This window comes from Anguilla anguilla, chromosome 11 (assembly GCF_013347855.1).
Source record: "Anguilla anguilla isolate fAngAng1 chromosome 11, fAngAng1.pri, whole genome shotgun sequence".
NCBI classification, from domain to species: Eukaryota; Metazoa; Chordata; class Actinopteri; order Anguilliformes; family Anguillidae; genus Anguilla; species Anguilla anguilla.
In genome coordinates, this window is record NC_049211.1 from 38,085,352 (window position 1) to 38,102,837 (window position 17,486).

Here is a 17,486-nt window from a genome sequence, read left to right on the forward strand (position 1 = left end):
GTGCTCTGTGACTGTGTCTGGACTGACTGTGCTCTGTGACTGTGTCTGGACTGACTGTGCTCTGTGACTGTGTCTGGACTGACTGTGTCTGGACTGACCGTGCTCTGTGACTGCGTCTGGACTGACTGTGCTCTGTGACTGTGTCTGGGCTGACTGGTCTCTGACTGTGTCTTGACTGACCGTGCTCTGTGACTGTGTCTGGACTGACTGTGTCTGGACTGACCGTGCTCTGTGACCGTGTCTGGACTGACTGTGCTCTCTGCCTGTGTCTGGACTGACTCTGGTCTCTGACTGTGTCTGGACTGACAGTGCTCTCTGTCTGTGTCTGGACTGACTGTGCTCTCTGCCTGTGTCTGGACTGACTCTGGTCTCTGACTGTGTCTGGACTGACAGTGCTCTCTGTCTGTGTCTGGACTGACTGTGCTCTCTGTCTGTGTCTGGACTGACTGTGCTCTGTGACTGTGTCTGGACTGATCGTGCTTTGTGACTGTGTCTGGACTGACTGTGCTCTCTGTCTGTGTCTGGACTGACTGTGCGCTGTGACTGTGTCTGGACTGATCGTGCTTTGTGACTGTGTCTGGACTGACTGTGCTCTGTGACTGTGTCTGGACTGACTGTGCTCTCTGACTGTGTCTGGACTGACTGTGCTCTCTGACTGTGTCTGGACTGACCATGCTCTCTGACTGTGTCTGGAATGACTGTGCTCTGTGACTGTGTCTGGACTGACTGTGCTCTGTGACTGTGTCTGGACTGACTGTGCTCTGTGACCTGTTGTTTCTGGTCATGTTCTCTGACAGTGCTGTTTCTCTATGTGTTATCTTTGACCACACTGTTTATGACCACGTTTTCTCTGGTTCTACCATCTCTGAATATATCCTCTATGCAATGACTGTGATCTCTCTGACTGTGTTTGTCTGGTTGTACTGTGTCTGATTATGTCCTCTATGAGATGTCTGTGATCTCTCTGACTGTGTTTCTCTGGTTGTACTGTGTCTGATTATGTCCTCTATGAGATGTCTGTGATCTCTCTGACTGTGTTTCTCTGGTTGTGCTGTGTCTGATTATGTCCTCTATGAGATGTCTGTGATCTCTCTGACTGTGTTTCTCTGGTCATCACAGACTCCCCAGGCACCCTGTGATGAACTCTCCCATCGTAAGCGTTTCTGTCTACAATAACCAGTCCTTCCTGGAGGGGATGCTAGAGTCCCCTCTCCTGCTGGAGTTCCGCCTCCTTCAGACAACCAATCGCAGCAAGCCTCTGTGTGTGCAATGGAACCACAGCAGCCTGTGAGTGTCTGTTTATGCTGTGTGTGTGCGTGTATGTGCGTGTGTGCATGTGTAAATGGTAAATGGACTGCATTTATATAGCGCTTTTATCCAAAGTGCTTTACAATTGATGCCTCTCATTCACCCATTCACACACACACTCACACACCAACGGCGAAAGGCTGCCATGCAAGGTACCAATCAGCTCGTTGGGAGCAATTAGGGGTTAGGTGTCTTGCTCAGGGACACTTCGACACGCCCTGGGTGGAGGATCGAACCGCCAACCCTCCGACTGCCAGACAACTGCTCTTACCTCCTGAGCTATGTCGCCCCAGTGTGTGCGTGTGTACGTGTGCGTGTGTGTTGTGTGTGTGTGTGCAGGTGCCGAGTAAACCTAGCTGACCACCTAGCTATCTACCTATAACCTAGAAGCTGGACTACATGTAAAGCTAGAATCTAGATAATGTGTGTGACTCTGTCCCTGCAGGCTGGAAACAGGGGGCTGCTGGACAGTGAGGGACTGCAGCGTGGTGTACAGGAACACCTCGCATGTGCGCTGCCAGTGTCAGAAACTGGGCACTTTCGGGGTCCTGATGGACAGCTCCCAGCGCGAGGTACCCCTGTCACTCCACACACCCCGACACCTGTTACTGTATACACCTTAAACACCCCAACACTTGTCACTCTTTATACCCCAACACCTGTCACTCTGTACACCCGACACCTGTCACTATTTACACCTTGAACACCCCAACACCTGTCACTCCACATACCCCGACACCTGTTACTATATACACCTTAAACACCCCAACACCTGTCACTCTGTACACCCCAACACCTGTCACTATTTACACCTTAAACACCCCAACACCTGTCTCTATATACACCTTAAACACCCCAACACCTGTCACTTTGTACACCCAAACACCTGTTACTGTATACACCTTAAACACCCCAACACCTGTCACTCCACATACTCTGACACCTGTTACTATATACACCTTAAACACCCCAACACTTGTCACTCTTTATACCCCAACACCTGTCACTCTGTACATCCGACACCTGTCACTATTTACACCTTGAACACCCCAACACCTGTCACTCCACATACCCCGACACCTGTTACTATATACACCTTAAACACCCCAACACCTGTCACTCTGTACACCCCAACACCTGTCACTATTTACACCTTATTCACCCCAACACCTGTCTCTATATACACCTTAAACACCCCAACACCTGTCACTCCGTACACCCCAACACCTGTTACTGTATACACCTTAAACACCCCAACACCTGTCACTCCACATACTCCGACACCTGTTACTATATACACCTTAAACACCCCAACACCTGTCACTCTGTACATCCGACACCTGTCACTATTTACACCTTGAACACCCCAACTCCTGTCACTCCACATACCCCGACACCTGTTACTATATACACCTTAAACACCCCAACTCCTGTCACTCCACATACCCCGACACCTGTTACTATATACACCTTAAACACCCCAACTCCTGTCACTCCACATACCCCGACACCTGTTACTATATACACCTTAAACACCCCAACACCTGTCACTCTGTACACCCCAACACCTGTCACTATTTACACCTTAAACACCCCAACACCTGTCTCTATATACACCTTAAACACCCCAACACCTGTCACTCCGTACACCCCAACACCTGTTACTGTATACACCTTAAACACCCCAACACCTGTCACTCCACATACCCCGACACCTGTTACTATATACACATTAAACACCCCAACACCTGTCACTCCACAGACCCTGACACCTGTCACTATATACACCTTAAACACCCCAATATCTGTCACTCCATCCACCCCAACACCTGTCACTCCACAGACCCTGACACCTGTCACTGTATATATTTTAAACACCCCAACACCTGTCACTCCACATACCCTGACACCTGTTACTGTATACACCTTAAACACCCCAACACCTGTCACACCACATACCCTGACACCTGTTACTATATACACATTAAAAACCCCAATACCTGTCACTCCGTCCGCCCCAACACCTGTCACTGTATTTCTCACCTGTAACTCTGTACACCCCAACACCATTCACTGTCACAACAACTGTCTCTGCCAATGCACCTCCAAGCCCTGTCACTGTCAGCTGGTGTGCCCCAATATTAATTTTGATGAACCCACATTTTGATGCTATTTTCACTGTACAGGAAATAGGCCAGTCTAACCCTACCTCTGTGTGCTCTGTGCCTCCTGGTAAGCAGCAGCTGGAGGGGGATTTGGAGACTCTGGCCGTGGTGACGTATTCCTCCCTGTCGGTGTCCCTGTTGGCTCTGCTCCTGACCGTCATGGTCCTGTCTTGCCTGAGAGGGCTGAAGTCCAACACCCGCAGCATCCACTCCAACATGGCCGCCGCCATCTTCCTGTCTGAGCTCGTCTTCCTGCTGGGCATCAACCAGACTGAGCAACAGGTGCGTGTGTGTGTGGGTGCGTGCGTGTGTGTGTGTGCATGTGTGTGCGTGTGCGTGTGCGTGTGTGTATGTGTGTGTATGTGTATGTGTGTGTGTGTGTGTGTGTGTGTGTGTGTGTGCGTTTGTGTATCTTCTTTCACTTGTAGAGGTGTGCTTGCTCATGACCAACTAGTAATAACATGGTGGTGTATGCCACTTCCTGTTACTGTGCACTAATTGGTATGTTTCTCACTCTCTACTTTCCTGTGCTGATTGGTGTATCTCTCTAATTTTCTGCCTGCTGATTGGTGTCTCTCTCTGAATTCCTGCCTGCTGATTGGTGTCTCTCTCTGAATTCCTGCCTGCTGATTAGTGTCCCTCTCTGATTTCCTGCCTGCTGATTGGTCTCTCTCTCTCTGGCTCTTTCTCAGTTCCTGTGTACTGTCATTGCCATCCTGCTGCATTACTTCTTCATGGCCACTTTTGCCTGGCTGTTTGTGGAGGGGCTGCACATCTACCGCATGCAGACGGAAGCTCGGAACATCAACTACGGAGCCATGAGGTTCTACTACGCCATAGGCTGGGGTGTGCCCGCCATCATCACAGGTACAGGCGCCCTGCACCACACTGACGCTGAGTCACACATGCACCACCAATCATGATTTGGAGCACGCGTGACTGACAGGAGATTGTTCCTCCCCCCGGCACTGCAGGCCTGGCTGTGGGGCTGGATCCTGAAGGCTATGGGAACCCGGATTTCTGCTGGATCTCTGTCCATGACAAGCTCATCTGGAGCTTCGCTGGACCCATTGGCATTGTTATTGTGGTACAGCAGATCTGTCTGTTTGTCTGTCTGTCTGCTCTCTCTCTTTCTTGCTCTTTCTTTGCATCAGGGCGGCTTGTTTGTATTTTTGTTGGCAGAGGTATGCCCTGCTGACCTCTGCAGCTCTGTGTCAGTACTGGTTTAGCACTGCTTCTTGTTGGTCTGTTGTTCTGTGTCAGTGCTGGTTTAGTTCTGCTTCTTGTTGGTCTGTTGTTCTGTGTCAGTGCTGGTTTAGTGCTGCTTCTTGTTTGTTTGTTGTTTCGCGTCAGTGCTGCGTTAGCGCTGCTTCTTGTTTGTCTGTTGTTCTGTGTCAGTGCTGCGTTAGCGCTGCTTCTTGTTTGTTGTTCTGTGTCAGTGCTGCGTTAGCACTGCTTCTTGTTTGTCTGTTGTTCTGTGTCAGTGCTGCGTTAGCGCTGCTTCTTGTTTGTCTGTTGTTCTGTGTCAGTGCTGCGTTAGCGCTGCTTCTTGTTTGTCTGTTGTTCTGTGTCAGTGCTGCGTTAGTGCTGCTTCTTGTTGTCTGTTGTTCTGTGTCAGTGCTGCGTTAGCGCTGTTGTTCTGTGTCAGTGCCGGTGTCTGTGTTGCTGTGTCTCAGTGCTGCCCTCTGTCTGTGTTGCAGATGAATGGCGGGATGTTTATGATTGTTGCGCGCATGTCCTGCAGCCCCACACAGAAGGAAACCAAGAAACAGTCGGTTGTGTGAGTATGAGAGAGACGTGCACTACTGTAAATATGGGTTTATACACAGGCTATTTCAGTGCTAAACTATACAGCATTTAAAACCATTCATATAGTGCATGCATATGAACTGTATTCTGCATTGATAAGCAGCTGTTTGTTCCTCACTTTCCACTGATCATAAACTGAATATCTGTTCATATTGATCATAATCTATCTGTTTTTTAAAGTTTGTCAATCAAATATAATAAGTTGACATTTCATTGTTGTGTAACATTTAATGTATCGCCCCTCTCTCTCTATTCCCCTCTCTCTCTCTGTTTCTCTCTCTCACTTTCTCTCTGTACCCACCTCCTCTCTCTTTCTCTCTTGCTCTCTCTCTCTATCCCCCCTCTCTCTGCAGTGCCACCATACGCAGTGCCACCATCCTGCTGGTCCTGGCCAGCTCCACCTGGTTCTTTGGGCTGATGGCTGTGAATAACAGTGTTCTGGCCTTCCACTACCTCTACACTGTGCTGTGCTGCTTACAGGTGCTCTGTGTGTGTGTGTGTGTGACTGTGCGTGTGTGTGTATGTGAGTGTGTGAGTGTGTGTGAGTGTGGGGTGACTGCGTGGTATTTGTGGGTTCCTGTGTGTGTGTGTGTGTGTGCGTGTGGGTGTATGTGTGTGTGTTTGTGGTCTCCAGGGTGTGACTGTGTTTGTGGTCTCCAGGGTGTGACTGTGTTTCTGGTCTGCAGGGTGTGGCGGTGTTGCTGGTCTCCAGGGTGTGACTGTGTTTGTGGTCTCCAGGGTGTGACTGTGTTGCTGGTCTCCAGAGTGTGACTGTGTTTGTGGTCTCCAGGGTGTGACTGTGTTGCTGGTCTCCAGGGTGTGACTGTGTTTGTGGTCTCCAGGGTATGACTGTGTTTGTGGTCTCCAGGGTGTGACTGTGTTTCTGGTCTCCAGGGTGTGACTGTGTTTGTGGTCTCCAGGGTGTGGCGGTGTTGCTGGTCTCCAGGGTGTGACTGTGTTTGTGGTCTCCATGGTGTGACTGTGTTTGTGGTCTCCAGGGTGTGACTGTGTTTCTGGTCTGCAGGGTGTGGCGGTGTTGCTGGTCTCCAGGGTGTGACTGTGTTTGTGGTCTCCAGGGTGTGACTGTGTTGCTGGTCTCCAGGGTGTGACTGTGTTTCTGGTCTGCAGGGTGTGGCGGTGTTGCTGGTCTCCAGGGTGTGACTGTGTTTGTGGTCTCCAGGGTGTGACTGTGTTTGTGGTCTCCAGGGTGTGACTGTGTTTCTGGTCTGCAGGGTGTGGCGGTGTTGCTGGTCTCCAGGGTGTGACTGTGTTTGTGGTCTCCAGGGTGTGACTGTGTTGCTGGTCTCCAGAGTGTGACTGTGTTTGTGGTCTCCAGGGTGTGACTGTGTTGCTGGTCTCCAGGGTGTGACTGTGTTTGTGGTCTCCAGGGTATGACTGTGTTTGTGGTCTCCAGGGTGTGACTGTGTTTCTGGTCTCCAGGGTGTGACTGTGTTTGTGGTCTCCAGGGTGTGGCGGTGTTGCTGGTCTCCAGGGTGTGACTGTGTTTGTGGTCTCCATGGTGTGACTGTGTTGCTGGTCTCCATGGTGTGACTGTGTTTGTGGTCTCCAGGGTGTGACTGTGTTTGTGGTCTCCAGGGTGTGACTGTGTTTGTGGTCTCCAGAGTGTGACTGTGTTTGTGGTCTCCAGGGTGTGACTGTGTTTCTGGTCTCCAGTGTGTGACTGTGTTTGTGGTCTCCAGGGTGTGACTGTGTTTGTGGTCTCCAGGGTGTGACTGTGTTTGTGGTCTCCAGGTTGTGACTGTGTTTCTGGTCTCCAGGGTGTGACTGTGTTTCTGGTCTCCAGTGTGTGACTGTGTATCTGGTCTCCAGGGTGTGACTGTGTATCTGGTCTCCAGGGTGTGACTGTGTTTCTGGTCTCCAGGGTGTGACTGTGTTTCTGGTCTCCAGGGTGTGACTGTGTTGCTGGTCTCCAGTGTGTGACTGTGTATCTGGTCTCCAGGGTGTGACTGTGTATCTGGTCTCCAGGGTGTGACTGTGTTTCTGGTCTCCAGGGTGTGGCGGTGTTGCTGGTGTTCTGCCTGTTGAATGCAGAGGTGCAGGAGGCCTGGAAACTCTCCTGTTTGGGGAAGAAGAGCCCAGCTGAGGATCCACCACACACCTCCCAAATCACTGTGAGCCAACATCCCACAATGCACCTTTCTCAGCCAGTATCTCACAATGCACTTCTATTAGCGAGTATCCTACAATGTACCTCTTTCAGCCAGTATCTCACAATGCACCTCCCTCAGCTTGTATCCCACAATACACCTGTATTCCACAATACACCTCCCTCAGACAGCATCCCACAATGCATTGCTCACAGCCAGTATCCCAAAATGCACCTCTCTCAGCGATTATTTCACAAGGCACTTCTCACAGTCAGTGTATACAGTGTTACAGCGATGATGTCTTTTTGTTGGCCAACTCGGAAGTTTCTTCCGCCATGGGTTCCCATGGCAGATTTCCAGTGCTTTTTTCCCCTAGGGGTTTTGTTTTCTGCCGAAAATAAGGCCTAACATAAGCCTAAGAGATTTTCATGTTTTGTTCTATGAGATAAATTACACCCATTAATATCTCAACCGTGAATTTTGAAGGTGTTATGTGCTTTAAAAAGTAATTGCTAACAAGTCGCTATTTTGAAGCTACAACGGTTGTTGCGTGCAGACGGGCCTGTATGGAAACTTAATTGGCGGTTGCCAGAATGCGACAGTTGTTGTAGTTTCAATATAGCAACTTGTTAGCAACTCACTTTTTTAAAACACATAACAGCTTCCAAATTCACGGATGACATATTAATGGGTGTAATTTATTTTGTAGAATAAAACGGGAAACTCTCTTAGGCTTGCGTTCACCACTGACCTTATTTTCGGCAGAAAACGAGATCCCTATGGTAAAAAAGCACTGGAAATCTGCTGAGGGAACCCATTGCTCAAAAATGCGAACTCACTTCCAGGTTTTTTGCTCAGCTCAGTCCTGCTTACCTCTACCTCCTCTTCCCTTCCCTCCGTATGTGTGCACAGGGCCCAAATCCCTACAACAGCGCCTCCTTGCTGGAACAGAGTGGACTGCACCGCATCACCCTGGGAACCTCCACCATCTCCTCAGTCAGCAGTGCACGGTGTGTTCTCAGGGGTAGAGTGGGACAGATGTGGGTCAGAGGCAGCTGGATGGGGTAGATATGGGTGAAGTGGATGTAGATAAAGGTGGGCAGTGGCAGATATGAATAAGAAGCAGGAAGAGTAAGGAGGGATGTAGGATAGATGTGGGTGGAGTGGAGGTAGATGTGGCATGGGTAAGGACAGGGCACTGCTGCATGTGGAATGAGTGGGTGATCTACGGTTAGGGTTTTTGATTGTAAAACGGATGTTTCCTTACAGAGAGAACCTGCTGGCCAGACAAACCCTGGAGCAGAACCTCCTCAGTCACACAGGAGCCACTGACCTGGATGTAGCCATGTTCCACCGAGACGGAGGTACACACACGCACACACACACACACACACACACGCACACGCACACACACACACGTATGTTTGTATTGCTATACTTGTGAGGACTTCCCATTGACTTACATTCATTCCGTAACCTCTAACCCTAACCCTAACCCTAACCCTAACCCCAACCCTAACCCCAACCACTACATGCCTAACCTTAACCCTAACTTTGATCTAATTGCAACCCTAACCCTAACCCTAAGTCCTAACGCTAAAACAGCCTCTTGAACTTGTGGGGACCAGCAAAAGGTCCCCACCTTGCGTAGTTTTCCTAATCTTTCTATCCTTGTGGGGACATTTGGTTCTCACAAAGATAGTAAAACATGCCCACACGCACACGCACACACACACACTTCTAACCCCCCCCTTCCCCCTTCACAGGGGAAGATTCGGACTCGGACTCAGACCTCTCTCAGGACGAGGAGTGCAGTCTGTCCATCCCATCCTCTGAGAGCGAGGACAACGTTCGTCTCCGCGGGCGCATCCAGCGACGGTTCAAACGCTCCAATCACAGTGAGCGGCTGCTCACGGAGCCCGCCCACAATGGTACCAAAGGTACTGTCTCGTACAGAAACTCACACACCCCCACACGCACTCTTACAGTCACACATAAACATGTACATCAAACATTCATATACCAATGCACATGCACATCCAGGTGAATAATATAAATTCATATATATATTCATTCACACAATGTGAGTGAGCATATGCATAATCAAACATATACATTACATTACAGGCATTTAGCAGACGCTCTTATCCAGAGCAACTTACACAACTTTTTTACATAGCATTTTACATTGTATCCATTTATACAGCTGGATATATACTGAAGCAATTCCGGTTAAGTACGTTGCTCAAGGGTACAACGGCAGTGTCCTACCCGGGAATCGAACCTGCAACCTTTCGGTTACAAGTCTAGTTCCTTACCCACTGTGCCATACTCCGTCGTGCGTATACATGTGCAGACACACACAAGGCAAACCTTTGGTTGTATGACCTTTGACCCAGTGGGTTTGTTGTGTTTGGGTGTATCAGACCTAGATGGGAACGACTTGCTCTCCTATTGGCCAGCGTTGGAGGAGTGCGAGGCTCACTCGTTACAGAAGTGGGGCTCAGAGCGCCGCCTAGGGGCGGACTTCAGTAAGGACGCCGCCAACAACAACCAGCCCGATGCAGCGCTGACCAGCGGAGATGAGAGCGGACTGACACAACCCCATCGCCACCGCAAGGGTACATACACACACACACACACACACACACACACACACACTCACACACACACTCACAACCCCACCGCCACCGCAAGGGTACACACACACACACACACTCACACACACACTCACAACCCCACCGCCACCGCAAGGGTACATATACAGACACACACACACACACTCACACACACTCACACACATACGCACACACGTACACACACACACACACACACACACACACACACACACACACACACACTCACAACCCCACCGCCACCGCAAGGGTACATATACAGACACACACACACACTCACACACACTCACACACATACGCACACACGTACACACGCACACACGCACACACGCACACACACACACACACACACACTCACACACACCCACACACACACACGCACACACACACACACTCACACCCACACACCCACACGCACACACACACACTCACAACCCCACCGCCACCGCAAGGGTACATACACACATACACACACACACACACCCACACACACACACACACAGACACACACACACACTCACACCCACACACCCACACGCACACACACACACTCACAACCCCACCGCCACCGCAAGGGTACATATACACACACACACACACACACACACACACATACACACGCACACACGCACACCCACACACACACACACACAGACACACACACACACTCACACCCACACACCCACACGCACACACACACACACACACACATTCACACACTCTCTCTCACACACACACACACACACACACACGCACACACATGCATACACACACACACACACTCACACACTCTCACACACACACACACACACACACACACGCACACACACACACACACACATACGCACACACACACACGCACACACACACACACACACACGCACATGCACACACACACACGCACATGCACATGCACACACACACACACACACTCACACACACACACACTCACACACTCACACACACACATACGCACACACACACACGCACACACACACACACACACGCACATGCACACACACACACACACACCCACACACACATACGCACACACACACACGCACACACACACACACACACAAACACACACACACACATACGCACACACACACACACACACACACACACACACGCACATGCACACACACACACGCACATGCACATGCACACACACACACTCACACACACACACACTCACACACTCACAACCCCACCGCCACCGCAAGGGTACATACACACACACTCACACACTCACACACACACGCACACACACACATGCACACACACACTCATACACCTACACCCACACCCCCCCCCCAACCCACACACATACACACAGCCCCAAAACCACCGCAAGGGTGCATACACATTGGCATTCATACACACACACAAGCACACCCTCTCATGTATGCTCATATATGTACACATTCAGGGCCAGTTTCACGGACACGGATTAAGTTTAGTCCTGGACTAATTTGAGTTTTGTAATGAGAATCTCCATTCAAAATTAAATTCGGTTAAGGACTAAGCTTAATCTGTGTCTGCGAAACTGACCCTTAAGGCGGCAGTATACTGAAAATGAAACAGAACTCTTTGTTCAAAATGACCCATTGCAAACAAATGACGAACGAAAAGACGATTTCTGTCCTTTCTGTCCAAATGATTTATTTGACAAATGAAGTCAAAATTTCTTTGATTAAATTCTCCTGTCAGATAGGACACCACTTCCTGAAGTCATCTGTATCCCATCTAGACACGACTGTGGTAACATCGTTGTCCTGACTGGAATAGTTTTGAGATGAATGCGTTTGAATGAAGAGTTGCTGAACTTGTGCAAGGATGATCTTCATCACTGATCACGCAGAGATTTTGAAGACATCAGAATGTGCTCAAATGAAATTTGGTTTGGTGTCAATGATCCTGAGTTGTGCAAAGCAACTTGGAAAAATCTATGCAGTGGCATGGAGTGGCATAAAATGAAGAACGTGGAGTTTGTATTGAGTGTTCTTTTTTGGACAGTTTTCGCGTCGTTTGGAGTACACTGCCTACTTTAAACTCATTCACACACAGATAAATATTCACAATGCAGAACACACACACACACACACACACACACACACATGCGCACGCCGGCCAGTGTGTGTGACTTGCCCTTCCCGTCCCCTGCTCAGGCATCCTGAAGAACCGTTTGGGCTGCCCCCCTGCCCTGTCCTCCATGGGCCGCGTCCCGAGCGAGCTGTCCTGGTACCGCACCTCCACGCTGGGCCACCGGGCGGTGCCGGCCGCCTCGTACGGGCGCATGTACTCCGGGACGGGGTCGCTCTCCCAGCCGGCCTCCCGCTACTCGTCCCGCGAGCACCTGGACTCGCTGTCCCGCCGGCAGCTCTCCCGGGACCCGCTGGGGCGCCCGGCGGCGGGCGGCGGGGGGTCCCGGGACGGCCTGGAGCAGGCCCCCCCGAGCCGGCACGGCTCCCGGGACAACCTGGACCTGCTGCCGCGGCGGCGGGAGCCGGCGGGGCCGGCGCCGCGGGAGAACCTGGGCGCCTCGCGGGACCGGCTGGACGCCGCCCCCGGCGCCCACGCCTCGCGGGAGGACCTGGCGGGGTCCCGCGCCCAGCTCCACCCGCTGCTGCAGCGGCAGGCGTCCCGCGAGCACCTGGGCGGGGCGCTGATGAGCAGCCGCTCCCGCGAACAGCTGGAGAGCGGCGGCGGCGGCGGCGGGGGCGGGGCCGGGGCCGGGGCCGGGGGCGGGGCGGCGCCCTGCAGGGAGTGGCTCCGCACCCTGCCCCCCCGCCAGACCTCGCACCCGGAGCAGCCCCACCACCCCCCCTCGCCCCCTCCCCCCATCGCTGAGCAGCAGGAGCCTCAGGACCCCCCCCCCTCGACGCGGCAGACTGGACTCGGCCCCGCCCTGTAGGTACCCCTCCCCCCCTGCCCCGCCCAGCCGACACCCGTCCAACGAGCACCTGGACATTCTGTCCTCCATCCTGGCCTCCTTCAGCTCCTCAGTGCTCGCCCCTCCCACTCCACCTCCTCTCGGACCCTCCCCCTCTCCCCCTCACTCTACTACCTCCCACAGCATCTCCGAAATCTCCCCGGACACTGAGTAAGTCCTGCTCCCACACCCCTTCCTCTCTCTTTATATCTCTCCTTCCTGTCTGTTTTCTCTTCTTCTTTCCAAACCTGAGCTATTCTCTACTGGATATGGCTGTCACACAAACCTGTAACCCTTTATGGTGTAAGATCACAAATGTGTGATTAGAATGTCCTTAACTGAACATTCTAATGCTGATGTCACAATCACTACTGGTAATTGAAAGCACTGGAACACTGAGAACACTGACTTAGAATTTAGAAAAAAAACTGCTGTTCATAGGGTTAAGAGTGCATGTTCGTGTGCATTCTGCAATGCTGTGTAATTGTACTGTTGCATGTGTAAATGCATAGTTGTATTGAGCAATAATGTAGTTGTTCCTTGTTAGTAATTCCTATCTTTCTGTCTCTACTCTAGAATGAACAGAAGTGAAGGGCAGTCTTGATGACACACCCATATCCCACAATGCACTCTGTCTGTACCACAGCACAGGGGACAGCAGGACAGAGACCACTGAGGCATCCTGGGATACTGGGGGACTTTTGCATGCCACAGTTGACAGGATGTGAGCAGGAAAAGATGGCGGAAGGAGAGAAAAAATGGAAGAGAGGGAGGGAAGAATGGTATTTACACCGTGATGACCTTTTGACCAGACGCACTACACACACAAAAGAGGAGGGAGCAACAGTTTAAAAACAAACCTGTAAATACGTTTTTTTATACATTTTGTATCTTTTTCATCAGAGATGGGAAAAAAAACATTTCTATTGTGTTGTTTTTAAATTTGACGATATTGTCCAGCAAGAAAAGTGTGTAAAGATGTTTCTCCAGGTTTGAGGGAGGGGGGAGGGGTTAGAACATTGGATAAGACAAAACTCTGTGACCTTTACCCTGGAAGCTAACCCTGATGAAACACAACACAATTTCATATGTCTGTACAGTGGACCTCCATCTTTGGGGTGTGTCAGTGTTTGAAACTCTGTTTGAAAAACTGATATGCTGGTAAACTAGTCTCTCCAGAAGACAGACATTCTCATTATGACAGTGCCGCCTATTTTTTTATATTTTATTTATTTATTTATTTTTATGATAGTATTCAAAAGCAGTATTCAAAGATCGCCATACCATTAACCAGAAAAGAAAATGGTGCATTAATCATTAATTCATATCAAATACACTCATCAGATACACATGGAATATTTTCTTGATTTAATTCATAATTGTTCTGTTATGTAAATAATAGCTTTTAAAACAGACAGTCAGTACAGACCCAAATTTTAAAATTTTCTCTATTCGGACTGCAGAACTCTAATCCCCAGCATTAAACATTACAGAACTTTATTTTTATGCGACAGCTGCCACACTTAGAGTGTAGGTGGCTCGCTAAGCTGTTTAGAGAGAACAAAAACATGTCTAATATTATCTAATATTTTTTCTGGCGCACAGTTTTTAAAAAAATGGAAACTCATTTTTCTTTGGCTTAAGTCTAGGATTGTGTCTTCAGGTTCTTGTGGCTTTAAAACGGCCTTTGTGTCCAAGGCTGGGGGCGTGGCCAGAGAACCTGACATCACATTTTTACCAGCCTATTGGGAGAAAGGGTTGCAGTACAGGACATTGTGTATGGAGTGTTTTGATTGTTGGGGTGGGTGGGGGGTGGTGGGGAGGGTACTGAGCAGAAGGGGGTTTATTTGTGACGGTTTTAATGGGATGCTATAGGAAGCATCAATGGTACGAGCTACATGAGAATGTCACAGTGCTGCAGCATGTACACGTCAGTCTGGCCCTCGGGCTCTTCATATAAACGTGGAAAACCCAGCTCAGTGTTCTGTGGAATCACGGCATATTTAAATCAAACAGGTTTTTTTTCAGAAGAGGGAAGGATGAAAATGAATTTTAAATTAATTTGCGGAGGAAGGACGCTATGAGGAGCAAGATGGCGGGGAATGGTGCATAAAAGGAATAACGGAAAGATTTAAAGAGAAGACAGCAACAGAGGCACAGGGTTAAAACACAGACGCTCACATGCTACACACGCATGCACACATACAGAACACATGCAACACACGCATGCATGCACACAGTGCACATGCAGCGCAGGCATGCGGACATACAGCACACATGTAATGCATGCATGTGCACATACACATGTAGCCATGCGTGCACACATGTACACACACCATGCACATGCACACATTCATGCAAATGCATGGATGCATCCACCTGCAGACCCACACGCACATGCATGGGAACACGTACCCGTGTACATGCTCACAGACAAACGCACACACTTACTCGTGCACGCCCGTGCACGTGCACGTGTGTCCAGTGCTGTACGGGCGTACGACTGACCTTCGTTCTCTTCCTTTTGTTGTGCTATTAAATGAAATGATAAAATGATGTTTTTTTTTGCCAAAAATCTCCCTGTCTGTTCTTCAGCACGGGGCTGTCCCTCCCACTCCCTTTATCATGTACAGACAGATTTATTTATTTAATTTATATGAATTAAAATTAATTTATGACTTTATCGTTGCGCGTGTGTGTACATTCAGAACCTCGCACCGTTCTGAGGTTGTGTGTGTATGTGCATACTTGCTAAAATCAAAATGAACATGCATTTGTGTGAGCGTAAGTGTGTGCGTTTGTGTGGGTGTTTGGCTGTTTCATGTAATCCTTGGCCTGGCTGTCCAACTGTGGACCATAGGTAGGAAAATGTTCAGAGAGAGAGAGAGAGAGAGAGAGAGAGAGAGAGCGAGAGCGAAAGCAAGACAGAATGAAAGAGAGAGGTAGAAAGGGAAGGATATATATAGAGGTCTGTCTGTGTTGTTTTGTGTTTTCTTTGTTTTATTGTGTTGTGGGGGGCTGCCCCAGAGACACAAGGAAAGCCGCTATTCCTCAGTTTCCATAGCAACTGTACAAAAGAAATGTTGGACATTAAAAGGAAAAAATAATTCTGTCAACACAAATGTGTTATTCTATGTTTTATTTGAGGGAGGAATCGTCTGAAGAGGTCAAAATGCATGTATATATATATTTCACGGCTCAATGCTGGAGGTTCTGTCGTCCATCCAGCAAGCACATTTATATAGCGCTTTTCTCACACTCTCAAAGCGCTTCACAGTGATGAGCGGGAAACTCATCTCACCCACCACCAATGTGTCGCACCCACCTGGGCGACGCACGGCAGCCATTTTGCACCAGAACACTCACCACACAACAGCTGAGGTGGAGAGGGAGAGAACAGTGTTTTAGCTGATTAAATCAGGGGATGATTAGGTGTCAGGTTGAGAGAGGCAGGTTGGTAATTTAGCCAGGACACCGGGGAACCCGACCCCCTACTCTTTGCAATGAGTGTCATGAGATCTTTAATGACCACAGTGAGTGAGGACTCATCTCATCTGAAGAACGGCATCTCCTACAGCGCAGTGTCCCCATTACTGCTCTGGGACATCGAGGATTATTCGACCAGAGAGAAGATCGCTCCCTACTGGCCCACCAACAGCACTTCTAGCAGCAACATAGTGTTCCCCAGAGGTCTCGCATGCAAGTCCCAAACAAGCCCACGCTTGCTTAGCTTCAGCCATTCTGCAGGACCAGGCTACGTGGCGGTATGGCTGCTGATGTCCATGTCCACCAACGAGACATAAGATGTCAGCTGTTGCATCTTATCAAACCACAGTTCGCGGGTGGGCCTGGCACAGACGTGAGTTGGAGGAAGATGCTTTACACACATCTGCAGCTTTAATCAGCTAAAGTATACAAAAATACTGTCAAATGGATCTAATCGCTGAGATCAAGTTTATATCAAATATTCACATGCGAGGGTTAAAGGTAATCTGCAGCACCTGTTTCTTGAATGTAAAGTGTTCAGTCAGCCACAAAATAAAGATTAATATTTAGATTTTCACAGTTACTTATGAACATACAATAACACGTCCTTTATGCTTAAAATGCATCTTTTCTAAATGCAAAATCTGGTCAGGTGCGATGTGTCTGTTATATATGAATATTCACGGCATTGCCTGAACTGACTGACTGTTTTAAGTACACAATAAGTAAGGTATTCAAATGACCAATACCAAATTCTCACTAGTGAGTGATGCAGGAACTTTGCTGCTGTCAGCATTAAAAAAAAAAGAAACTTATTTGAAATCTCAACTGAATTAAATAGACTTAATATCATAGTATTTGTTTTCTTTGGCTCATTATATATGTTACTATTAAAAAGTGATTGTTGTGATTGTATGGGGTCTTTATGGGTATGCTGTTTCTGTATGTAGCATGTTAGCATTAAACTGCACTGATGCTGAGATACCATAGAGTTTAGGATTGCCCAAGGCCCTCATTAGAGAGGATATAATGACCAAAT

At 49.2% G+C, this 17,486-nt stretch overlaps 1 protein-coding gene across 1 annotated transcript in view; it reads left to right on the plus strand.

Annotated features, from left to right (window-relative positions):
* Positions 1 to 16,077, plus strand: part of celsr3 (cadherin, EGF LAG seven-pass G-type receptor 3) — a 53,103-nt gene extending 37,026 nt beyond the window's left edge. Inside the window, 15 exon segments of the mRNA XM_035383094.1 lie at positions 1,120 to 1,287; positions 1,754 to 1,880; positions 3,549 to 3,755; positions 4,166 to 4,340; positions 4,448 to 4,560; positions 5,174 to 5,253; positions 5,636 to 5,762; positions 7,295 to 7,414; positions 8,303 to 8,400; positions 8,660 to 8,754; positions 9,157 to 9,330; positions 9,817 to 10,011; positions 12,198 to 12,909; positions 12,911 to 13,132; positions 13,538 to 16,077. Of these exon segments, the coding sequence (XP_035238985.1) occupies positions 1,120 to 1,287; positions 1,754 to 1,880; positions 3,549 to 3,755; positions 4,166 to 4,340; positions 4,448 to 4,560; positions 5,174 to 5,253; positions 5,636 to 5,762; positions 7,295 to 7,414; positions 8,303 to 8,400; positions 8,660 to 8,754; positions 9,157 to 9,330; positions 9,817 to 10,011; positions 12,198 to 12,909; positions 12,911 to 13,132; positions 13,538 to 13,565 (2,641 nt within the window). The 3' untranslated portion in view covers positions 13,566 to 16,077.
* The last annotated feature ends 1,409 nt before the right edge of the window (positions 16,078 to 17,486 follow it).